The 26633-nt window shown below is 32.2% G+C and overlaps 1 protein-coding gene across 1 annotated transcript; it reads right to left on the bottom strand.

Annotated features, from left to right (window-relative positions):
- Positions 1-1225: 1225 nt before the first annotated feature.
- Positions 1226-25288, bottom strand: LOC126841860 (uncharacterized). The gene is made up of 13 exons (XM_050578601.1): positions 24784-25288; positions 10470-10605; positions 8785-8989; positions 7690-7903; positions 7209-7322; positions 7021-7124; positions 6831-6958; positions 4107-4749; positions 3794-4044; positions 2930-3731; positions 2081-2321; positions 1660-1997; positions 1226-1594 (listed from the first exon to the last, which is right to left on the bottom strand). The coding sequence occupies exons 1-13, from the start codon at positions 24968-24970 to the stop codon at positions 1397-1399; spliced, it is 3561 nt and encodes a 1186-aa protein (XP_050434558.1). The 5' UTR covers positions 24971-25288; the 3' UTR covers positions 1226-1396.
- Between the last annotated feature and the right edge of the window lie 1345 nt (positions 25289-26633).

Below are 26633 nucleotides of genomic sequence, written 5' to 3'. Positions count from 1 at the left end.
GGTATTTCGATTTTGCGGCCAAGTCAGATTTTCCCTAGTCGACCGCCGGAGTACCAAAGCAACTGATTCGCTGTCTCGACGACCCATTTGTTGGCAAGTTTAACGACACAGACATCTGCCTGTTGATCTCAACCTTCGCCTAACAGCTCTGCTGGCTCGTTTCCAGAAGGTTGACCGTCGAATTACGAAGGTCGCCAGACGAATCGATCACTGGAATTCTTCGGTAACGGACTGGACGAGTTTCCACGGTGGGACGGCCGATGTGATTGTTATGCTTCCCAGGATGTTATAAATTTCTCGCCAAGTCTTCCCAGGAATTATCGCCGACGTCCAGAACTATTTAAGTTATTACGAGTAGCCGTTGGGACGTATTATGTTAATTTACAAAAAACAAAAATACGAACACTGGCATTCGATGATCAAGTAAAGCGTCGGGTTGCTCCCCATACGAGTTCTGTCAGCGCGGCTCCGAATAATTTGTCTTATTCAAATTTAGAATTAAATACATCTGGAGAACACAGAAGGTAGTTAGGTTCAGCTGTTGCACAATATATTTTTGTTGTTTTCTATGAACAGCTAGGAACAACAAATATCACGAGATAAAAATAGGAGAGATAGTAGTTGATTAAAAATAGAATATTTCATTTCACACTACTTACTATAGTAGTCTTTAGGTTTTATGGTGCACGTTCAACAAAGACAACACAAGTCATAATAACTTCTTACACGTTTATTTCTATACTACAGAGTAGAAAGCTAACAAATTACAGCTATCAACATAGGTTTGTGATTACAAACTAGAACAATAATGATAATAATCATAGATGGAAAATTAAAGATTTTTTTTTTTAATGGTTTTAACGAGAGTATATCTATTTTAAAGTTTAGTATTACACAAAGAAAAACATATTAGCCATTAATGATACTTTTTAAATGGTTTTCAAGCAACCAATAACAATTTCACATAGTAAAATAGTAAGCCTTAGAAAAAACTATTACGTAATAGGAAGTCAAAAATTGGGTAATATATTATTAAAACAGAGGGAATACATTTAAATATCACAATATTAAACGACCACATAATAACAATATAAAAAAAGTATAACTTACCTAATTACTATAACATAGTTACCTAAACAATAAAATGGAAAGATATTCTGTTAAAATAGCGACAAAATTCATTCTTTAAAAACGGAGATAAAATATAGTTTTTTACTATAATAAATTAAAAAGAGGAAATATTAATATTATATTCAAAATACAAGTTATAGGAAAAATTTCACATGTTTGTAAAATAAATAATCATACAAATCATAACAAGCATAATCAAATTGTTTTGGTTTTGTTATAATAATAATAATAATAATAAATTTGTTTATGTTATTTTGTTTGGCAGCTAGAATGGGGCTGGTTCTTCTTCAGAATCTTGTTCGCTTTGATTGTCTGGACGACATGTCATTAGGTGATACGCTTTGGTCTCTTCACCTGTTTGACGGAAACTAATTAATGGTCTCAGAGCTGATCGTAGTGAGGCGAACAATTTCGGGAACAATATTTCTTGTTGAGCAAGAAGTTGTTTTGTACGATGACGCTCCTAAAATAAATAAAACTTTTGAGGGTTTTGTCAGTATGAATATAAAATAGCATTACAAATTTTACCTTAGGAGCTTCGAAACACGCAGGACAATTTTCTGCTATTACAGGAAGCTTTCTGGATTCAGCAAATTCCCGTAGTAACTTTTCTCTGACATAAACAAATGGCCTAATTACTCGCAGGTCTCGTTCTTTAATAGCGTAATGTGCTTTCATTGATCTCAAACGTCCATTGTGAAACGTTGACATTAAAAAACTTTCGGCAATGTCATCCAAGTGTTGGCCAAGAGCTAATACATTATATCCATTTGCTCTAGCCGCAGCATAAAGCCGACCTCGTTTCATACGACTACAAAAACTACATATGGAAGTGCATTCGGCAGAAGATGCTTGTTCTAGAATTTCTGATGTAAAAATTTAATTAATATTAATATTTAATAAGAAAACACAATATCAAACTTTAAGTCATATGCTACAGCCTACTAACGTTGTTCTTCATATAAAAAATGAACTCCTAGTGCATCTAAGTACGGGACGAGTGGTTTGGGGTTGTAAGATGTGCTACCGGGATCAACGGTCGCAGCACCCAATGTAAAATGTATTCCTTTTGAAGAAGCATAATATTGGTATTGATGAAGTGTATGAAGTAAAGACAATGAATCTTTTCCACCAGACAGACATACCATAATACTATCTCCATCTTGGATCATTTGGAATTCTCGAATAGCCTGCACAAAGTTCATATTTCAATTTCAAATTTAAATACAATTTTAATAAATAGTTCATACAACAATATAAGCATGTTAGGGTGGTGTTTATTTCAACTCCTCAAGCTCGTTTGTCGGAACATAAAAAAGAAATATGCTAACGAAAATTTCAGGCCTTAATTTTAATGTTAACATGAGGCGCGAGTCACTTATATTTCACATTTTTTTAAAATATAATGATATTAACAAAAAAATAATTATTCCACGATATCTGCTACAAAATATTTTAACAAGTTAATATGTTCCTCAACATTTTAAAAATTAAAAACATTTTTAGTCTTAATTTGATGCTTTTACAGTATGGTAAAAGTTTGTGGCTAGAAAAGTATGCTGACAGAGCACGTGTTAACATCAAAACTAAGAATTACAATTTGTATTGCCTTTTGGCTTTTTATCCATTGTAAACCTATTTATGGGGTGACTCGTCGAAATTCTTCTAAATGCAAAACAAGGACCACCCTAAAGCACAAAAATGTAATAAACCTAGAAGGATTTATCAATTTTAGTAAGTATTAAACAAATATGCTAAAAAAATTACAATTTTAATAGAATGTAAAACGATCACTTACTTCAATTGTTGGTTTCCATATGGGTTTAGGGGGACAATGCCACCTAGCTACAGAAAAATCAACACTCTTCTGACAGTTCATTTTTACTATGCATTCTGTTTTATATTTTTTCACATTACGGTTTTGCGATTCAGTCTTAACATTGATACCACTATCGGTCGAACTCAGATTCGGATGCTTCAGATTGTTCTCTTTATCGCTCTCCGAGTCCGATTCTTTTCCCATTATAGTATCAGTATTCTCGTCGGACAATGAAGAGGATGAAGCTAACACCGAGCTAACCATATCGTGTATTTCAGTTTTCATCTCTGATGCAAACTCAGACAAACGGAAAATTACTTGTTCTTCGATACCGTTTTGACACGGTGTCGTGGTTATGACCGGTACAGAGTTATTTCGAGGCATCACATTTTTAAAGACTTTCGGTAAGCTAGAACGTTTTTCTACAACATTAAGACTTTCTGAACTCTCCGACAGCGCATTATCAACAGTGGCAATGACTCCGCGCAGTTCGGATTTGATTTCAGTCACAAATTCTTTGGTCATCTCCTGTACATAGGCCTGAATGTCACTGCCGGGTGTGCTTTGGTCTCCATTGGAAACCCGCGAGTCCGAATCACTTAATTCAGTTTGGCTACTACACGAACACTGTCTTTCACGAAGCCTTTTGAAATTTGAAGGTGGATTAGATCCCAAACTGTAGCACCGTTCTCTCTGAGAAACTAATTCTACAGGACTCAAGTGTTTATTGGTCACCAACATGTCCGAACTACCACTTGAAGACCTTACGCGGGCAGATAAACTACGGAAAAATAAAAACGAACGTCAGACAATGTTTTTTTTTTTTTTTATGATCAAATTTACCTATTGTCAAGTGCAGACAGACTGTTGTATCTGGCCAGAGAAGCATTGGGAGTGGAAGCGGGAGAAGATTCTGAAGTCCTCGGAGACCCGCAGTAAATTGCTGGAGTAAAAGGTACGCTTTGTCTGACATGTCTGGAAGACTGTCCTAATAGTAAATCTTGAGCTTCACTCGGTAGCATAAACCAACGCAGCTTCTCAGCGTCTTCTGTAAACATACTCCTTTGATCGGGCAGTGGAAACCTCTTTGCCATCTGAATATTTCAAGTACAGTAAAGGTTAGATTAGATGAACACGTAATTTTTATGGATATTACCTTTCTTGCTTTGTTGAATGTATTTCTAGCAGTCTTCAGACATTCAGAGTAGTCCGCTGGGCACGTGTTTTGCATAGAATTTTTACGTTCTGGTACGACCATTTTACCGTCAGTGTATCGAATGGAGCCTAACCATTTTCTATCTCTGAACACATTGTTTGTATGGTGTTTCCATTCTCCGGTTTCGGGATTTAACGTGTATTGAGGCAATAGTTTCCATCCTTCCGTGGCCACCATTTTTATGGCTTCGAGCACAAAGGATACTTCGTTATCAGACATGAAGAACGGAAACGATACACGAGCGAATCCGGGTCGAAGCATTTCAAATGAAGAGTGTTCCTCGTGTCTCCGTAAATGGTGGCGGTCAAGTCTATTGTCCTCTAGTAACATGTTTTCATATTCGTTGGCCAGAGATTCATCTATTCCCAACAAGTCTTGGGCATAAGGCCCTGCACATGCACAGCCTCCACGTGCTTGTACTCCAAAGACATCATTGAGAATTGCACAAACAAAATTATGATGAAGATATGCCCCACGTGGATGTCGGACTAATATGGAAAATATCGGTAACCTTTTGACAGTCTGAGAGCAATTTCCCAGCACATTTATTTCTGGCATGGTATTGAGAAACGACAACACCGTTCTGTAATAAAATTTAACAACAAAAATTAACATTAAAAACACAATACAGAGTATAAAGGGTTAGTATTTGGTTATAATTAAATACACATGTATAATATAAACAGGAACGGTACTGCCGAAAAACATATTTTCCATAAATCCGTTTAATAATAGAAGTTTAATAGACAGGTTCCATAAAATAGCAATGACGTAGCAAAACTTATCACAATGACATTTAAAGTTTGAACTGTGTGTTGCGAATAAGCTCTGTGAATTATTAATAACTTTGTCTAATAAGTATGTTCCACACGTAGAACAACAACAATCCGCCTTAACTAGTAGTACTACAGAGTTTAGCTAATAATGAAAAATTATTCTTCACTATAACAATACACGCAACTTATCTAAATTAAAAAAATATATTTAACTAAAATGATGTAAATTAATGCGAATGAAGTAAGTCTGCACTAATGCACAACACTGTCGAGGTGTTTTATTTAAGAAAGAGTACTGTGTTTGAGACGAGCCGGATTGAATTCCATTTCAAATATTTGCAAGTACTGAATCACAATTAGAATAAACATAAAGCCGACAGCTCATAAACGTTTCTATTCAGGAGACACTCAAATAAATCATTTTCGGTGTGTACGTAAACATAGGTATCTAATTAAACTATTCCAATCAACGTTATACAGCTATCCGGACGTCACGCAATGCCAGCATAACAGATTCGTTGCGTTCATCATAAAAATCACTCATGCACATTTAATTAAATCTTGAAAAATGTTAACCGGTCGTGATAACTTTGTTTTAATTTAATGGAATAAATAATTGACATTCTAGATAATAATCAAGCGGACATTTTATGAAGTTATAAATTAATATCGTAAGCTAGATAGAAGCCAGAGATTGGGAAATATTTTCGTAGTTTTAGATTTTTTTTGGTATAATAATTCGTTATTCGTACAAATGTTTAAATTATAATCAATTTAATCAATCTAAATAACAAAGTGACACAGTTTTAATTTCAAATTTGTATTCGCCAGACCGTTAAGAAATTCGAGATATCAATAGAGAATGTTTAGAAAACGATCGGTTAAAAGTATTATTTGCTTTTAGATATTACATATCATCTATATTTCTTTCGAATATACATAGTTTTCATTATCTAGCGATTTTATAATGCGTAAGAAAATATTTGAACAAAACATAACAGATTTATTGAGTAATATTGACATAATAAATATAATTATTATGATGGAGAGGTGTAGCGGGCTAACGCGAGACAGAGTACTTTGTAGACAACCTCAGATAATCAACAGTAAACAAGGGACATTCGACCATTAGGATTCGACGATATCATAATATGACAGCCGACAAAAGTTCCAATCTTAACGAGTTGCAAAAAAAATTAACAAATTTAACGGTTCATTAAAATTGAATACATCAGCCAGGATAGTTATTTTGTATAAAAGTGTCTGAAATATATTTAAGGATTCGTAATCGATAATGAATGTTGTGGTTGTGTAGCCTGGCAAATGTTTTCTCCAATAAAGCATAATACCAAGTAATTAATCAAAATGTCGACACTACTAAACACGTTTTTAAAAATATTGCAGTAATTTTACACATATTAAACGGTTGAAAATGAGGGTTACACTTTATTTGCTGTCAAAATAAAAGATTTAACCACTCCTAAAACTAAATTTCTTATCTATTTCAATGGTTATTCTAAGGAAAATAATCGAAATAAAAATAAATGCCCTTCATTCAAAAACCCCCCACTGGCTTGCAAGGTTATCGGCGAATCTTTTAGTAACACATGAAAACAATTCATCTATTACACATTTATGTTCACCGAACTACCGACAGTTCGGAAAATAATTGAAAAGTAAATTAGATTTATTGTATAATGACGACACTTTCCCGAGGTCGAACAAACCAATTCATTAGCTTTTCAGTCCCACCCGACAAATAAATAGTACATTTCTTAACAATACATACATACAAATGTAAAGTTTTACACACCAAGTAGAGATGGCACCTATGAAAAAGTCATACCTATAGATGTCATTATAAAAATAAAATTGTGCTTCAACTTACTTTGTAATCTTTTCTTCTCTGGCCATAATGTAGGGCACGCCGATATTCTGTTTCAGTTGTATTGCCAATCCCATCCGGACGGACTCTACAATTGCTCCTGTGCCTCCTTCTTCTCTCATTTCCGTGTCCTGACAAACACAGCAAGTCGTATCAGGGTTGTTCGAGGTTACCGGTAACGCGTTTCACTCACCTTTAAGTACCTGTGGTCTTTCCTGGAAACGAAAAACACGGATCCTCCGCCGCCCCCATTCGGCACTTTATTTTTAAACAGTTTTTTCTTGGCTATCAAAACGCCTGATCCAAAAAAATATTTTCGGTTAGTCGAAGGGTTATTTTATTTAACATATACAAAACGCGGTGGTTGGTTCTTCGACTCACCTGGAGTCTGTATGCCGCCGACGAATTTGTGACCGGAAAAAAATATGGCGTCCTTGTACACAGCTTGGTCGTTGGCCGGAAACAGAGGGTTCATGTCCAAGACCACGCAAGGGGCTAGAGAAAAGAAAAAAAAATAATGTTGACGAAAGAGTTCACGCGTGTACACAGAACCCTCTAGAGCGAATAGGTAGTTGAACCATTATGCTCCAGATTCTCAACAAGACCCACGTCGGTCTGTAGTTTTATGCCTAAGGCCCATTGACGAAATTTTAAGGGGTTAGCTTGGGATACACTACATGTTTAGAGTAATTTTTTTTAGCGAAAGATTTATTGAAAATCGACAATTTGACATTCTTCGGTGTTTTGAGTACACTTTGCCCCCCTCCCCCCTTCTATATTTCTGTCAATATCTAGGCTCTGAAAAAACTCAGGACCGCTTTGCGTATACCGTGTGGAAAAAAATATCGGTGAATCACGTCACCTGCGGTCGCATAATCCCAAAATGCCAAAGCGCCGTACTGGTGCAAGATCAACGTGGTAGCGATGTCGTCGGCTAGGATACCGGTAATGTTGGAAGCGGCCGAGAAGCAACCGATCAGTTGGGCTGCCGGGCTGATTGACTGGTACAGCCGGAGCTTGTTTTCGAGATCGACGAGATCGATAAATCCTTCTTTGGTTTCGGCCACTCGGACGATCTGCAATCAAACAATAGAGATAGGTTTACTAATATTAGTATCTACGTACCTACGCACTTGACGCAATGGCGTGACACCCACCATGCCACGAATACACAACAAATCCGAGTTTGCGGAACCGTTTGTATGTTGGGGACGGTCATATTATTATTATTATCATAGCCGAATTGGCAAAAGATCAAGCGTTTAAAATAAAAAAAAAATATAATTACTACGATATTATATTATAACAACAATAATAATAAATATTATTGCACGTAATCACGCCTTACGCTCGTTGAATTGCCGCCAACCGTTAAAGCGATAATACGATTCCGGCGTCACGTGCTTGACACCGACCACATGTCGTTTTCTTCTTCCTACGACAACCGCGAATAACATTATTCACGGCAAAGGTCATCCAGTGTATTATTATACTGGCAATTACGTCACGTGTGCGCAGGAGACAATATAATAATAATAATATATGAATTATGAATACACAGTAAGAAGGGTTAAAAGAGTGTATGCCATGTGTGTAGTTGTGTAATATTGATCTGTATAACGTCGGAGAGTGTCAGACGTTCACGGTCATTAGAAAACGTTATTATTGTATTCGGTAGGAATATTATGCACCAGGGAGGAAGGGAAAGGATATACAGTGAAGCGTGTATGTATAAAGATTGCGATGTCCTTGAACAATTCACAGTTCGAGAAAGAGGTGGGGAGGAAGACGTGCGAAATTACAAAAACTCACAGCCAGGACAAACGCGGATCGCAAATGGCCAGGAAAGTGAGGAAGAGGAGGAGGAGGAGGTAGACCATAAAATAAAGACACGGTTTTATTGTTACGATTAGATTTCCTCGTATCTACATAACGAGTATTCGAAACAACGACCTACCGTAGCGCCGATTTCCCTCCAAGGAAGCAGGTTCGAATGGTGTTCATACGGACCGACCAGAACAACGGGTGCTACTTCTTCGGATGCGAAATCCAAAGCGTGGATCAGCTTGTGAACGGCTCCCGTGCAGCCGCTACCCACGAATATGACAGCATCGTCTTCGGAAGCGTGTACAGCATTTCGCACTATGTCCCGGGATTCGTGTCTAAACAAGGAAATTACATTTAATTGCATTGGTACGGTTCGACATAATTAAATGCATACAAGAACCAAGAACGGAGCCATAAGAAAAAGCAGTCGCTCGTTTAGAAGAAATTATCACCCTTTCTTTGGCTTCCCAAGAATTTGGTCATTTCGTTTTTAGCATTTAAAATTTTATTTCTACTTTCTAGTAGTTTTGTCTAATTAAATTCAGCATTCGGCAAACTAGTCAACTGTTTATTATTAATAGTCTTGCACTTTGGGCCTAAAAGGACTAATCTCTTATTTATAGACAAAACGAGTTGAAATACGTGCATCATTACATTATTACATTAAAGACGGCTTGGAAAATGTTGAAGCTAATAATTGTAAGTGCAATTATGCCTCTTTTGTACACATAGTCCATGGTAACTAAAAATAGAGAATTGCAAGTTCCTCGAGTATTTTTTCATGTGCAACAAATAGTTTAATAGTATACGGTTAGAAGTGAATTCGCTGTTGTTTATTTATTTCGTTTTAGCCCAATCAGCAGACGTGTTATCAATTAATTAGTAAACTATTAAACATTCCAATTGCATTCAATCGTTACTAATTTTAATTTTAATTCTATTGTAACAAATCATTCGTTTTTTCAGTTCTAAAAAAAAGAGTTAAGCCTCATTTTTTAACTTTGGCACTTAAAACGTTTGACAAATTCACTCTTCATTTATTCTTCAAAAAATTATGTTTATTATAATTACATTTGAAACCATGCGCTTTTTTAGAAAATTAAAATGTCAAAGCAGTTTTACCGTAATTTGCTAAACGTAATATTATCCTTTTAAGACCTACGTTAAAAATGTATTGTCACGCTTAGTAGATCATTTTATATTTTGTTTACATTAGGTACTGCATTGACAAAAATTGAGTTTTATTTTATAGATATATAAGTACAAATCAGGTAAAAATAAGCATATCTTGAAGCTCTCACTTAGGGTTATTATATCCTGTCCCCGTTCCTGTTAAAACGAATAGCTTAAGTGTTTCGAATGGCGAAAGAGAGCATAATCTGGCTCGGTAGTCGCACTTCTCGTTCCTTTGGGTCGAGCATATTACGCAAAAGAGGGTGGAATATTACATATTTACATATTATATGTAATATGTTATATGTTATATGTATTATATATAATATTAACATATTATGCCGCTACTAACGTAAATTCTTAGATCAACAACAACTTCGTTGCCTGTCCTCGCCTTTCCCTCGGGGCACGTACCTACCTGGGGTAGTGTGGGAGGATTTTTGGTAGCACAGCAATCGCCCGTATACTAAAACGCATAATATCGTACAAAGGTTTGTAAATATTGAACGCGCCACACGCAAACACAGGGCCCGGGAAGCGTTTGGTAATATATTTTAATAACATATGATATGAACGACCGGGCGATAAAGGTCGAGAAGATCCCGAGGCAGATTTTACATAGTGTTAACAGTTTTTGTTTACCTGTAAAGGGTGGACTGGAGCGAAGTGACGTTGGTGGTGGTATGCGTATTACCGTAGACGGGCAATACTTCTTTTAGTATGTAGTCCTCGATGAAATGGAGCGATTTGCCGGATGCAGCGTAATCGCAATACACAACTGTTGTAAAAAAAATAAGTCATTAATATTGGTCATAAAAGGTAACAATAACTAATAAAATAAATTATCAAAAATAAACGTCTCTCGGAGTAAAAAAAATATGCTACATGAATAATTTGATATTATCGTAATTTGGTGGTATTTATGTACAATAATATAATATTGTTGTAATATTTTATTGCAGTGCAATTGGTTGTCGTCGCGAGTACATTGAGTAATGACACGACTATTACGATAAAATTACTTAAAATTGTGTACAGTATTTGTTAATCCACATTCCATCCAATCAGTGTGCACTACAATTATTTATCGGAAAACCCAATTTCCAACGAAAAGTCATTATTAAAAGAAAATATATATATACAAAAATCCCACATAATAACCCGCATCATACACACAAAAGCTCGCCAATAACATTGATTAAACCGTAAATTTAACAACTTTTGTACTTGACCTAATTTCGTAGTTGTGTTCACTCTGCCACGCGGCATGGGTATTATCAATTCGCGTCCGAATAAATAACCACCGTACACCGATAACATTTTGTTGAACTTGAAATTATTCTTTTTTAAATAAAATTCGTGGTGTAATAAAATACCACACCCACTCTAGTAAATACATCTACGATCTTGGCTAATAAAATACATCATGTATACGGGCGACATATAAATAAAACGCAACAATTTAAGACACTTGTCAGGTCTAAACGGGATAAATTACTGATTTTTGTTTATTTTTAAACATCACGGCAGAAGATACCGTATAGATTTAATAACTTTTATTTTTATTGTGTACACGGTATTTAGTCATATTAGTATATATATTTATTATTTATATTAGTTCCCTAATGATCCAACCTGACATCAAATTATAAATTAACTATTAATTATAAATAATGTTATTAGAAGTAATTTATTTAAAAAAATAAACTTATATTTAACAGATGACGCACGATAGTATTCGAACAGCTACAACGCTGTACGCCTTTACAAATTGTGAGTTGGCAGCCGTGTATACATTTAAACGCACAATACGCCTAAACACCCACATCTTAGGCGTTTTTAAAAATAAAAATAAAAACATATGCATATTGCGAATAAAGACTGTTCGAATATTATTATAGTATACATTTTTATTTGTTTGTGTAATCAGTATAGTGTAGTCAGTAGCTTAATATATTACTATAGTCGGAAAAGGGTCTGACATTTTAAAACAATGTCCGACGGGTAAAATAACTTTTGTTGTTTAAAAAAAAACAATATTGTTTAATAAATACTACCCGGGAGCTTTTTATGGAGAAAATAGAATATAGTCAATACGGTCGCCGGCGTGTCGTTTGGCGAGATACAAAGTTGTATAGCCGACGAGAAACCTTGTACTCTCCCGGTTTTTACAATCCAATTAAATGTTATTTTAGTCTAAACACAAGTTCGTTTAAATAATAACGATATTTGAAACGACTTAAAACACCTGTACAATTAGTTATTGAGTTTTGTAATTATCAATATACCGAATAGGTACGCGTTGTCAGTAGGAATGTCTTAAGAAAACAGAATTTGTTGTGTGTACTAAGCATATTATGCTACACAATATTAAAAAAAATAATTACGATATTATATATATATATATACGATTCGAAGAATAAGCGATAAAAGTTGTTGGCGGTCGGTTTATAACACACAAAATATTAACCTCAATTAATATGACGTTTATGAAGGGTCAACTACATTGCAATAGCCATTCTGGTTAATTAACGACAATACTGGAACATTCGTTTACCGAATATTTTTCCCATTGCTTATACATATCATTAGCTAACCAAATACGGTAATTAATAGATCCCCTGACAAAATAATTAAGTTGAATTAATAATTATTGTTTTATTGTTCCATAAACAAGAAGTCATCAGTCACACACGAGTAGTCAACACACCGTCGCAGAAACAATGCATTTGTGTAAAATTATATTGTTTTCTCGGTATGTGGTGTATTATTTGGTCGTTAGTCGTCTATAATTGAACGACATTCGCCAACGGTTTTTAATGGAAGGATAAATTGCAATCAATAATAAAATATTTATTGGCGGGCTATCATCGATCATGTTATGTGCGGAGAGGTTCCAATCAGTCCTGGCGGCGAGCAAAACCCGGTGGAGCGTACGAATAACACGATAATCGACATATTTTGATATTAATGTTTTTATTACATGTATTTTGTTACTTTAAACACAAATAACCGTTTGATAATATTATATTTACGCAGTATTTTTGCACGTTCTATATATTACGCTACATAGCCGCCTTTTTTTTTTACAAATACGTGCTTGTTAAGGACTAAGGTAATTCGCGAGGGCGGCTTAGAGGACAGTGGATGAAACATACTCTCCCCCCTGTGTCTATCACAGGACAGACGGTAACTGCGCAATTCCCCCACACGCCGCTGCGTTTCAGAAGCGCCCTGACTCCCGTGTCCTGTTATCTGCTGTCTGCCCGAGTTCCAGCCAAGGTTAAGTGCGCAGCAATGCAAAATTATTGGTTAGGGTAGGTGGCGGGGACCGCTTCGCGCTTCACCATAACAACGAAATCAAGTCGCTAAAACCGATACCTGATCTGGAAAACGGGTTATGTTACGTCATAGTAGTCCGGCGAATACAATGTGAGCACGTCGAGCACAAAAAATATTATAATCGATATGGACGAACCTAGACAAGAGTCAATAGAAATACATTTTACAAATCTAGACGACAATTCTTAATACGATAAAAAACATACCCTGAATATGCATTTGAATAACTAAATTATTTCCTCGAAACTATTCTTGCCTGAACCACCATCATTAAATACTGAAATACATTTTTCTATAAAAAGAGCAATTTGAAACTTACGAGCGCGGGTCTAGAAATTAGACTAATTACTAGTTAGAAAAGGGGACTTAATAAAAATCATACTGTTAAAAACGCCTCGGTTATAAATTTTTGTTGAAATTAACCTTAAAATAAAATAACTATGTTAAGCCGTTTTAGTTTTATGAAGCTCAAATTTAAACTTGAAATTATAGCCGAGCCTCTCGACTATTATTCACACCTGGGGATTAGCATATACGTTTAAAATAAAATTAAAATAAGATCAAATTTAAGCCAACTACCACAATTAAAAAATTCATACAAATTTTAATTTTGCTAGAATGATAGATTATCCGAAATATCAGTACATTGTACGTACCTACCTATATAAAATATATTGTTCTAACTATAAACCGATGTACTTTTTTATAATAATAGGGATTATAATTTGTTCGTAAATCAAAATATAGTGCTACGTTAACGAAACTAACTTAAAACTTAGACTAAGAAAACTTGTATGATAGGCGTAACGTACCTAAAATACCATTAAAAACGTTAACTATTTTTATTGCGCATTGTTAACATTTATCCGAGTTTATGAGTTGAAGTTGAAAAAGTGACCTTGTTTAGTCGCAGATTATTGGGCGTCCTTAACTACTGAAATTACATCCCAGATAAGCCACCCCAAAATACCTGTATTCATAGTACAGGCGAACAAGCAATAAATAGTTTGTGCGATGTGCTCAGTTGCCAATATTAGGTATGTCGTTCTTCAAAATCATTTCATGATACTACATACTAGAATCAGTTTGAAAAATACTATTCATAAAGTGCAATTTTTTAGTTGTCATACTATAGAGTACACACGAATTCTATAATTGTACGAACAGTTACGAACACTCCGAAAGATATCCTAGTTAAAAAATAACCACTTAATAATGAACCGTAAAATATCGTTTTGTCTTTGTTAAAAGTCAATTAGTTCCAATCAACACCTGTCATTTCTGCCAATAGTCATGTATACACATTTATTAAGCGCGTTAGTTTTTATTTAAATGGATATTCACATTTTACAGTTAAGGTTTTGAAACAATAAAATAACCAGTTGGTCGACTCATTACCATTTTGCTGTAAGTAAATTACATACTGACTGATTATTATTAAACGAGTAAAAAAAGTTGTACCAATTGGTATTAAATTTATTTATTTTTTAGAAAAAATATAATTTAGGTAATTTGCGAGTCGTTAACATACAATGGGCATAATGACTGTCCAAGTTATTATGATAATTTATTAAAGCGACATTTTGGATGGGTTTAGCATAATGTGAAATAAGTTTGAAGTCTGTGTTTAAGGTCACCCGCGTCGAGTATACAATAGAAACATGGTCATGTTCGACAAATCGGACATTTGATGCTCATTTATTCATTACTGGCGCGCCCAGGATTTTAATAATATTCCAAAGATGCTAGTTGCTTGGTTATATACCTAAAAGAAATATTTCTGTTTTATGTATTATTCAAAAACAAAAAATTCTCAACAGTTTACTGGCTGTCAATTGTGATACACATCCTTATATTATATAGGCCCCTATAATACTACATAATACATAGCATTATGTCAATATATCCCATCCTTGTATTATTAAATGCACTAGAAGTACTAGGCGGGGGGCCGTTTCATAAATGGTCTATGATCAACAATTGTATTTACTTATAATTTTATTTGATTTGTAAACCGTGACGAGACTCGTGAGATGACAAAACGAATTAACTGTTTAATTAATTAATAATAAAAACTCACATAAATTAAAACGATTTAATAATCTCACAGTCACTATATAATAGAAGTCGTAAAACTTAACACCGCATTTTCATTTAACCATCGGGTCACATAAATTATTATATTTTAATCAATAGTGGCCCATTTGAATTATACACCGGTGTTACTTAGTAAAAAGTAAACACACCATAAAAAACACATATGCAAAGAAACCGTATCTCAATCGAAGGTAATTTTCGGTTGTTTGAAAATAACCGTACGGTTAAATTTATAATGTCGTTTACAGAACAAACGACCAGACGAACTCCAAGTATTAACAATTTGCGCGCGTGCCTGGCCCGACTCCCAATTTGAATCCAAGTGTGATAAATACCCAGTAACGAACTTTTATTTGTATTTTCTTCTTTATCACGTACGTATATATAACAATGCATGTTTGCACGTTAATCAATTATGCATAATGCATTGCTCAATAGTCCTTGATCGGGACAAACACATACATTACACAGAATACCTAATCTATAGTTCAGACCGTTTGACCTCTAACTAAAAAAAATTATTATTATACATAGGCTCAGACTTCGTTCGACCGTTGCATGGGAACGACACATATTATTACTGCCGTCCCGCTCCTTAAATTCAATGTATTGTATATAAATAAAATAAATATAACGTATAGGAAGTAATGAATTTTTTACGTGTGTACACAACGAACAAACAATTTATATGCGCACAGTAAACATTTGTTTTTTGCCCTCCAAAGATAACCCTCAAACGAGTAACTTAAAAAATTCGTCAGCATAAAACCGGCGACACTTTAGTAATAATGTAATATACTCAGGTACTCAGTAAAAGCAACAACAAACATTAACAACAATTTTATTATGCAGATAGGTAATTCTGGATTACTGGTTACTGATTAGTTTACATACAATAATAATAGCAAAATGTCACATGAATGACATTGAACAATTATTGTTGAAAATAAACACAATCTCGATCATAACCACAATGAAATCATAAACTTATAAATGAGTTCGAAAGTGAATATTAAGAAACCCTAAACCAATTAAACCAATAGAAACCAGTTTTTAGTGTTAAAAATGTGTTTTAAAATTACTCTTCAATGAAAATCGCATTCACCCACCTGACCCTAACTGTACGAGTGAACAACGTAGGTATGTTGTTCTGTAAAAGTCACCAATAATGGGTATTATTTAATTTATTTATAAAGGTTATAGAACAAATTTGAAAGTCTTAACGGGTACACCTAAATGCAGAATTATTCTGGAGAACCTTGTGTTTGATTTTCTTACCTACACACAACTAAACTTGTATTTTCTACCAACGCATTACACAGACATTATAAAATATTGTACCAATAGACGGCGGTAATGATAAGTTATGGATATAAATCCGTTATGGGTAAAACGTCTAATATTAATAGGCAATAGCGTAAATAAATGTATCTTATGACCGATTAGTAAACAAAAAGCCAGAATTAGCGCGTTTAGAATGTTTAAAGGCCGCCGTCTAGCCGTAAACAGCCGCTTGTCTCGCAAATAACCCTCCAAGGCGACCTATTTCGAAATTTGCTAATATTGATAGATTTTACAGAACAAAATTGCTGATACATCCGTGTGAGTGACAAAATCTAGTTATACTAGTGTAGTGTATGAAGAGAAAACGAATCAGACGAGCTGTGACACATACAAATAATTAGATACCCGAAGGTGTAAGGAATAAGGTTGTCCGTTGTCTATCATGCAAAAATGTGAAATACTAAAAAAAAAAGTTATTTATTTACCTCTAAGTAGATTGCGAACACGCCGCGCTTATCTCGGTTACATATTTTTTTTTTACTTTTTAGCTTGCTATTTTGTCATATAATAATAATAACGATTATGTATACAACGTATACTAGTATAAACCGTATTCCTGTTATATTCGTAAAATTGTCTATGTTGATTTACAACGTTAAATCAGATAGCAGATTAGTGATACTATAGTGCTTACTAATCGTGTTTGAACCGCACTGCCGTCATTCGTTTCGCAATCAGGAAATAAAGGCGGGCAATAAACTAATTATTATAGTAAATGCATTAAAACAAATTTAACGAAACTTTTTTAACCATATCAAGCTTATAAAAATCGATTATTTTATTTAAAAAAAAGAATGTTTAAATAAGTTAAACGGATTAAAATAAATGAAACGGAATAGGTATCATTCAATTTAAATAGACGGTTATCATGAAAGTTAAAACCAATTGACCGCCGGCTGATTGAATAATAACAAAATAGAATTATTGTTTACACAAAATATATATTGCATTTTGTCAATTATTATTCTTTTGGATACAAGATGGAAATGTTAACATCTAACCGAAATGCTTGTACTATTTTGATTTATTACAATATAATTAAAGTTTTTCGTAAATATTAATTCATGTAAAATAAAATCAAAAATGTATTGTTATTAATGGAAAAAACCAGTCAGCCGAATAAAAAAAATCTAAATAGAATGGCTTTACCAATAAAAAAAAATACACCTATTTAAAAACTTAATTTCGTTAATGGAAATTTAAAATAATTCTTTTTAATTAATTTGTTTTGTATGTTTTGATACACACAACATAATTTACGCCCGAGTGAACTGTGACGTAAAGCTTTTAGTAAATAATCGATCACAAATTAACTCGTTATGCTCGTAACAGGAAATCAGATGTTTAATTTACATAATTTCTGTATAATAATATGCAATGACGACGAAACCCCAAACAGAAATGCTCTCTAAATATGATTGTTAACGCTGCGTTGATGTTAATAATAGTAAAACAGGACTCACGGCGAATAAAATTGTATAACAACGGGCAGATAATCTTTTTCGCCTTGATGTAACATCATATTTCACCGTTACGGAAAACTAATTAAATCCTCTGCATCATGTTTACTTCTACAGCGCTATCGCTGATGTTAACAACATTGGACCACAGCGCAAATGTGTGGCCGGTCGTTAAGTTATCCTTCAACTCTACATTAATCTATTGGCAATTGCGCAACAATTGAAAAGTCGAAAATACTACAGGACAATACTTTTACACTGATGTTCATTGTGTGTTTAAACTTGGATAAACTGATAAATGCATTCATTCATCAATCCGCGGTAATCGTTTGCAGTAAAAACTATTTGGTTCATGAAAGCTCAGCAAATATTTTTCGTCCTAAGCGAACACACGGTATTGACTAATTTTGTCAAATTCTTCGACCGCGAAACGCGAATTAGCATGATACGTTTACGGCTGAAAGCGTTGTAATTATTGAAACCATGCCAACCCGCAAGGTTCTTTTGTTTTTATTTAATTTATTTGTAAAAAAAAATTAATGAGAAATAATTCCAACGTATTACGTGTATAAATGTATACTATTTGTAACTTTCTTATACAAAAATAAACGTATAAACGACTGGACAGTATGTCTATGTATGGAATTGAATAATCTGACCAAAAAAATGAACATATTTACACCGTATGGCTCCGTACGAATGATAACATTTTGTTAAAATAAATGATTAAAAATTGATTAAAACAAATAAAAACCTAAAAAAGCTATTATATTTTACAGATAACGATTTTTTAAAGATAAAGTTTTTATTATAGATACATTGCTTAACAAATAAATAATAAAATATAAAAATATCCAATCGAATACTTATGGACACCACAGATCAATTCAAAATATTGAACAGACCTTAGTATGAGAACACTTTATAATTTATCAATCGTAAACTAAAAAACCGAAAATAAAATAAAAACAAATATGTTATTCTATACTAATAAAATTACTAAATAATATACCAACAATTAACATTTTAAAACATGCCTAAATTTTTTTGTGTTCATGAAACATTTTTAACAAGAGCCGATATAGGAAACTAAATATGTACTACTATAGCTTATTGTACTGTGAATGACCTCGACATGCTGTTTTAAATATAATATAATATAATAATTACATGAAAAATGCTTCTCTTAATATGCTATACTCGGTCGCATATGCAGAATTAGAAATGTATTTAAAAAATCTAAAAGTATTACTTGCCGTTTCATTTGTTATGACTTATAAATACATAGAAGCTTTTTCTAAGTCAGACAGAGGCCATAAAAATGAAAAAAAACGATAATTTTACGTACACACAATATTTTAATGAACTAAGAACCATAACTATGTGTGTTTGGAAAAAATGAATACTTAATAAAAAAAACTATAAAACATCAATTATACCCACGCTAATTTTAGCCATTTGTTAACTAATAATGGTTACAAATTTTATATTTAGACTCTTGTAATTGAATTGGTATTTGCATTCACCATTCTCTAAAACACTTTTTTACAGTCTATAAATAGCTACTATGCTTTGGTGAAGATGAATAAATAAAATAAGAAACGATTTTTACGTTAATACTCAAAGGTGTGCAGAGACGATTTTTTGTCGAGTATGTAGACGCTTATTTTCACCACCTCTTCCTTTACCTAATAATAGGTAAGACACATAAATAATGATATAGAATTTTACGGAAGAATATAGATCATGGGGGAAAAAGCCTATAGTATATAAATAATTAAAAAGCTTAAGGCCCTTTTTTTCTCTTATTAATAATGTTATGTCAAGATTTAGTTGTAAACTGTATTCTGTAATAGTATTGGTATTTAGTTGGTGAATTTTTGAAGAAAGCTCTATTTGCGCAAATAAATATTATATTATTATGCTATTGTGATTCATATCATTGGTATCATCACTACTTTAAGCTCTACAAAAAAAAATAAAAATGAAAAATTCTTTTAATTTGTTTTTCAACAACAATAAAGTATAATTGTTGTTACAGCAAGTAACAACTTCTCATATTTATATTAGTAATTAATTAGTAATTTGAGTTTTTTTTTGTCTGTAGTTGATATTTAATTTATAATAAGATTATAGATTCAATTCTAAATACAGAACCGGCTACCGGGTTCCCACGACTAGTCAAATTGCTGAATATTTTGTGTTCGTGGATACTCGACATTTTGTGAGGAATGGTGTATTCATGTGATTATTTTATAATCAGTATTTGCCCTATTCCCACAGATTATCGGTAAATTAACAAAAAATATAAATAAATAATATTCCCTTCGAAGAAAGACTTATTATTATTATAAGTCTCGAAAATTTAAACTGGTTGTAAACCAGTTTTGGACAATTATTCTTAAAGCTATTTAAGTTTAAAGTTCAGGATGGGAGAAGGGTGGTGAGTAGTACTATTTTTATTTCTAAGCATTATTGAACAACATTTTCCTTCCCGTCCTAACTTTTAAATTTTTAAAAATAATTAAATAGAACTGGTTATAGACCAGACAAAATTGTCAGTAAATTATTCTTATTTTAAAAAGTTAATAAAAAAAGTTTATACAAAAAAACCTAATTAGGCAGGGGATTAAAAACATAATTAAAATTGAAAACACTATGAAATAAGAAAGTTCAATTATTAATTAAACCAAATGAGGTATTAAGTGGTTAATGAAAAAATGATCACCTTGTATATAATATTAATATAATATAATAGGTATTAAGTATACTTCTTTTTGCTATGATAATGATTAACATTGGAAAAAAAATTCAATAATTAATAAAACATACGAGATATTGGAGTGGCTCATAATAAAAAAAAATCACCCTGTATATATTTTGTCTTTTCCCATAACGTTATAAATTTAAAAACATCATCTTGTATAATATATAATATAATACCATATATTTTTAAATTATTTTAACTTCTAGCGTTTTCTCGAAAATCAGCTGAGCTTGTTGAATGGTAGTTACTAATGGCAATAATGCTGGGACTAAAATTTGGATTTCACAGGGAGTAAGCAACAATTTCTGCTAAAATTACCTTTTGTCATAAAAAAATTCAGAAAATCAGCTTTATCAACAATAAAAAGATGTAAGCGACTACTAGATTAGAAATGGCTGATTTTTGCTTTATAAGTTTTGGGATAAACGCCAGGACTTCAATTTGTTGACAGCTTTAATGGTGTAAGCAACATATTTCAATAATATAATTAAAGTAATTTTTTTTATTTAAACTTATTTCAGATCAAAATATACAAAGTTCAAAATAAAAATAATTAACATCCATCAAATACTATAATAGAACCCTATTTTAATAAGTGGATAATGAAGACAACTTTTTTTTAATGCTAACACAATGGTGATACTCCAATATACATTGCATATTCCAAACACATGCTTATGTTTATATTGAAAATAGGTTATAACAGAGTTCTTGAAATACGTATTTTAACTATAACATAGATGCATAAGTTATATGCAATCCATTATAGCTAAAAAAACAGTTGTGATTTTAATGATATAAAACAATGAGCAACACAAATAGAAAGTTTTGAATTGCTAACTACTGTTTTGACAGTATAAAATTAAAAAACTATTTAATAAATACACTTTTTTTTAGTAATAAATTGATTTTTAGCTTCGGTGCGGAGCTGAGAAGGTATTGTTTTTACAATGATGTGTTTTATTTTTTTTTTTGTGTCTGGACCCACGATATCTCGTAAACCGCTGAACCGATTTCTTCGTGTAGCAACTCTATAGATCAGAAATCATACCTGGAAGGTACTATAACGTGCTAAAATTTATAAAAAGTCACCCCTTTCCCATCAAAATCGAGAAAAACACCTAAAAAATGTACACATTTTTTAACTTACAATTACGATGCTCTATAACTTTTTTAAAAAATAGTCGAAAATGTTCAAAATTTATATGAATTGTTCTTCAAACATAGTACTATCGATAAACATTAACAAACCAAAAAAGTATCATAAACTTTTTCCCTTGGAACGGATAGAATTTTTTTTTTTATTTCACTTTTTCAAGCAGTTTTAGAGATTTAGATCTGAAAATTAGACCAAAGGTAGATCTAAAATGGAACTATAACATATACAATTTTCTCAAAAATCTGTAGTCAAATTTTTTTTTATTAAGGAAAAACCCCAAAAATAGGGTAAATTTACACTTTGGCCGTAGTCAGTTTCTAGGTTGCTATGTGTGTGTGAAACAACAGTCAACAGGTAATGAATTTTTTTTCATTATATTGTTAATTATGATAAATGGTTAACTATGACAGTACATTTTTATAGACAGAAGATCAACCCTTATCGTATCCACCCTGCACAACAGTAATTATTAAATTTTAAATACATTTTTGCTGGTCCCACGATACCTTCTAAACCGCTATAACTGGTTTGAACATACTATCCACAGATTCGCATCGAAGCGTTTATTTAAAAGTGATTCATCACTTTCAGTTATAATAAAATCTGTAGGCCTGTGACCTCTCCGTCCCCACTGTACTGGCTTTTTTAAATTTTGTTTTATTAGTTTAGTTTATATTATCTATTGATTCATACATATAGTATTGCCTAATATATTATAATATTACAATGCAATATTACATTACATAAAATAAATTTTCTGTACAATTAAAATAATTTATTTAGGTGTACTATCTAAGACGGATTGCATTATTTTAATCTCATCAATTAAAGGGATTGGATACAGATTATTCCCATCTATGTCTATCACACATGGCAATTTAAACGTACATTTTGTTTATCGTACCAATCTAGTGATGCGATAAGGAATCGGAAAACAGATTTGAATTTGTCATGAAGTTTACTTGAGATCACACAGAGTAATTTTTTCAATTTTGAGTTATAACCTTTTCTTAATTTGATTTTATAGTTTAAAATTATATAAAATGTTCAAAAGTTTCTTATTCGTAGTAGGAAAAATATAATAAAAAAGTACTCGGAGGATCACAAGTAAACTTTATAACAAATTCAAATATATTTTCTGATTTCTTATCGCATTACTAGGTAGAACAGTATGTTGGAAAAAAATACATCTAAATTCTTATGTTGAGTGCGAGGTAGTCAAAGACAGGAATAATCAGTCTCTTATTTTAATAATAAAAAATCATGTAGTTTATTGTATTCACTACATTTTAAATCTACAAAGAATATAAAAAATAGGTGTCCAACAAAATTACATCACAAGAATACATTTTGAGGAATTAAGTAACTGCTAGTGAAATAAAATACCAAATAACAGAAAAAATGTTAAAACAAAATTTAAAATTTAGTCTCCAATTTTATTTAAAGCTGAAGTTTAAAATATGAATAATTTTTTTTTATAAAAGCTGAATTATACTCAGGTTTTAAAATAATTTAGTAATTATTACAGTTTGTCATAGAATTTAGGACTATATAATTAAAAAACCTTTTTTTTCCCCATAGGTACATTAAAGATTTAGTATCATAATTATTATTATGTTTTTTAATTATTATTTGTTACTTATTCAGTATGATTAACTAAAAATAAAATACAGATATTTATCAAATTAATATTTTTACAAATTTATTTTTTTCTTCTGTTTATTGGTATATCTGTTAGGTATATACAATACATAATAATTAACAGAAAACCTTTTGAAAATAAACACAAGTGTATGTACTTTGTACTCTATAACTATTATCTTAATAGATTGGACCTTGAAATATACATTTTGTTGACAGTTTTATTTATCTTAATTTTATAAAAAAAAACAATTCTTGTGTCTTTAATGTTTCTTTACTGACCTTCCAGATTATAGGTATTTCCAAATATCAATAGTTGGTAAAGTTTTTTTTAAATTTATTGAAAAATATTTCAACAGTCAAAGTCACGACAGGTTTAAAAGTTTAAACAAAGAAATATATAGTTGTTAGTAGAAACAGTAGTTTACTGTTTACTTAACGGTTCCACACAATGAACTTGTTTTAATATAGAATTTATACATTTTTTGATTGGCATTAAACCTATTTTTTAGCACAGTCAATTTGCATTATCATTCTTGACCGTACAATTAGAACAACAAGGAGGATCCAACTGCAAACTATTAGCAAATGTAACTTTATCAATGATGATTGTATTACTGGTAGACTTATATATTTTACATCATACCAATACGGGATGTTTGTAAAATTCTTTATGTTTTTTAAATTAATTTAGGTAAGCTAATTCATTGTACACATAATTTTCAACAGTGGTGTGACCTGACATACAAGGTATGTCCAAGTAGGACCACAGGACTTTATAAAACAATTTAAAAAAAAAATTTTCTTTTTATAACATTTTTTTGGAATAATTTGATAAGATTAAAAATCCACCTGTAATTAGATTTTCCGACAATCATAACCAGGTGGTGAGATATAAAAATAAATAAACTATCACGGCTTATTAGCTATCAGCTATCGCTTATGTGGTGGTAGGTAATAATATTATGTTATTCGTGGTGATGACTATAAAGTAGTTCATTTTTTATTCTTTAATTTCTGTGTTTGAGGGAACCTTTGTCTCTTATAGGCCCTAGCGCCACAAATGTCCTCGCTATGCCACTATTTTTAAATCTAATAAATTAAATACTAAGCTATATCATTTAACATTTTCGATGCTGGTCTTACCTTTTCTCCTTCCAAAAGGTCCAGAGAACGTAGAATTCTTTCCAATGACATTTTCATCTACGTACTTTAAAAGCTTTGCAGGATCAGCAGATTTATGCAAAGGTTTAGACGCTTTGACATAATCGTCGGGGAGAGCGTAAAACTTCCTGTTGGCAAATCTTTTTGAGGTAGCTTTTACCGAATTCATCACTGGCACTTGATTCACTGTGCTTGTCGCATGACAGAAAGGCCGGAGCACACGTGTTCTTAACTCGCGAGCTAGTCGGAACGGTATGAAAAACAGCTAAAAATATTGTACAAATAAAAACTAATAATACCGTGTACCTCGCAAACAAATGAGATGTAAGCCTAACATGTGAATCACTGAGCAATCATAAAAAAAAAAAACGTTTGCGGTATCTAATGCGCGATTTGAAATCGAACCGAACGTTCTTAACTTTCTCATATACAAACGTCAGCTGCTCAATACGGGCCGCAGTGTTATGCTTAAATCTTAATGCTCATGTTATCTCTAAAGTCGAAACACTCGCTACTCGGTATGTTGACTGCGTGAAAAACAACAACAAACAGTGTTGCCATTTCGAAATACGCACGGTAATATCGCAAACCATATTTTCGTAATGTCTGTAGTAAAGCACACGGGACACCGCGGCGATAGCACACGGTTGTTTACACAAGTTGACGTATACACGATAACTGCACGATAACTATTAACTAGTATTTGTCAACACACAGTTGACTGTAACCGGCCAACAACAATAATAATAATTGTTCCTTGCATCAATAATTAGACAACCGTTTTAATGTTTGATGTTTTATAAAAAAATAAATAAAAAACTTTTTTAAACCACATGGATATACTACAGTTAAATAAATAACCTATAACTCGATATTATGTTATACAGATTAAATAGGACACGTTATTACCTTTTATAAATACCAGCCTGCTAATAAACCATAAGAAAAAAATTGTATAAAAAAAAAAACTTGTAAAATAACTTTATACGAGTAAACAGAGCTAACCACTTTAACGCTTGATAATATAAAACCATATTATCGTGTATTTGTCACATAAAAAAAAAACTTTTAGACACGTATTTATCGCTTATAAGTTATATTTATATGCTGCGACAACGAACGCTATTGTGAAAAATTATTCTTATACCTAATACAATTTACAAAAGCAATTCATAAAATTGGTATATTAAAACGTCGTGTTTGAAACCGACCAACAAGTAATATACTAATTGACAATTTAATACTGCTCAATTTTTAATTTTGCAAATGGGCTGCCCTGAAATCTAACCATTGTTATATTCGTTTGAAATATTAAAAGTGTGCATTGGCTTTCATGGACTTTTAGAAATGAACTCTTTATTAAACAAATCTTTAATCTTTTAAAGGTAGTAACAGGTAAATCGATAATAACGGATACACCGGGCAAACGGCTTTTTGTGAACGAAATAAACTAGGTTTTGGTAAAATCACTTACTTATGCAAATACATATTATTTTGCGGGTCAATGATGCTTGATTTTAGTTCGTACCTTCCGTTTTTATAGGTAACACAGGGTTTCTAAGAAATTGTACGTTTTTTTACTTTTGGGTTTAGCGTCACAAGGTTGAACTAAATTAAAAAACCATAAAAATAAATCACACACTACCTATTCATGTATTATAATGAAAAATCCTAGCACCGTGAAAACAACGCAAATGTACACAAGCAATAGCAACAATAACTAAATCAAAAAATTAATTAATTACTTTGAAAACAACCGAAAATTAACTACAATTTTAAATCATGTTAAACATCTTTAATTTTTGACTAAAAAATAATAGCATGTGCCCTAT

This window comes from Adelges cooleyi, unplaced genomic scaffold (genome assembly GCF_023614345.1).
Source record: "Adelges cooleyi isolate 19-005CV unplaced genomic scaffold, UGA_ACOO_1.1 ACOO_flye_CR_arks_rails_tigmint_CR_PRNA_41, whole genome shotgun sequence".
Taxonomy (NCBI): domain Eukaryota; kingdom Metazoa; phylum Arthropoda; class Insecta; order Hemiptera; family Adelgidae; genus Adelges; species Adelges cooleyi.
This window is presented reverse-complemented; position numbering and strand designations above follow the sequence as displayed.

Excerpts from the sequence above, each read along its gene's own strand:
- LOC126841860 (XM_050578601.1), bottom strand. The coding sequence starts at position 24,970 with ATGAATTCGGTAAAAGCTACCTCAAAAAGATTTGCCAACAGGAAGTTT. Across the intron at positions 8,990-10,469 it reads CTCCAGTCCACCCTTTACAG|ACACGAATCCCGGGACATAG; the intron begins GTAAACAAAAAC and ends TTCCTTGTTTAG. Across the intron at positions 6,959-7,020 it reads AAGACCACAGGTACTTAAAG|GACACGGAAATGAGAGAAGA; the intron begins GTGAGTGAAACG and ends TGTGTTTGTCAG.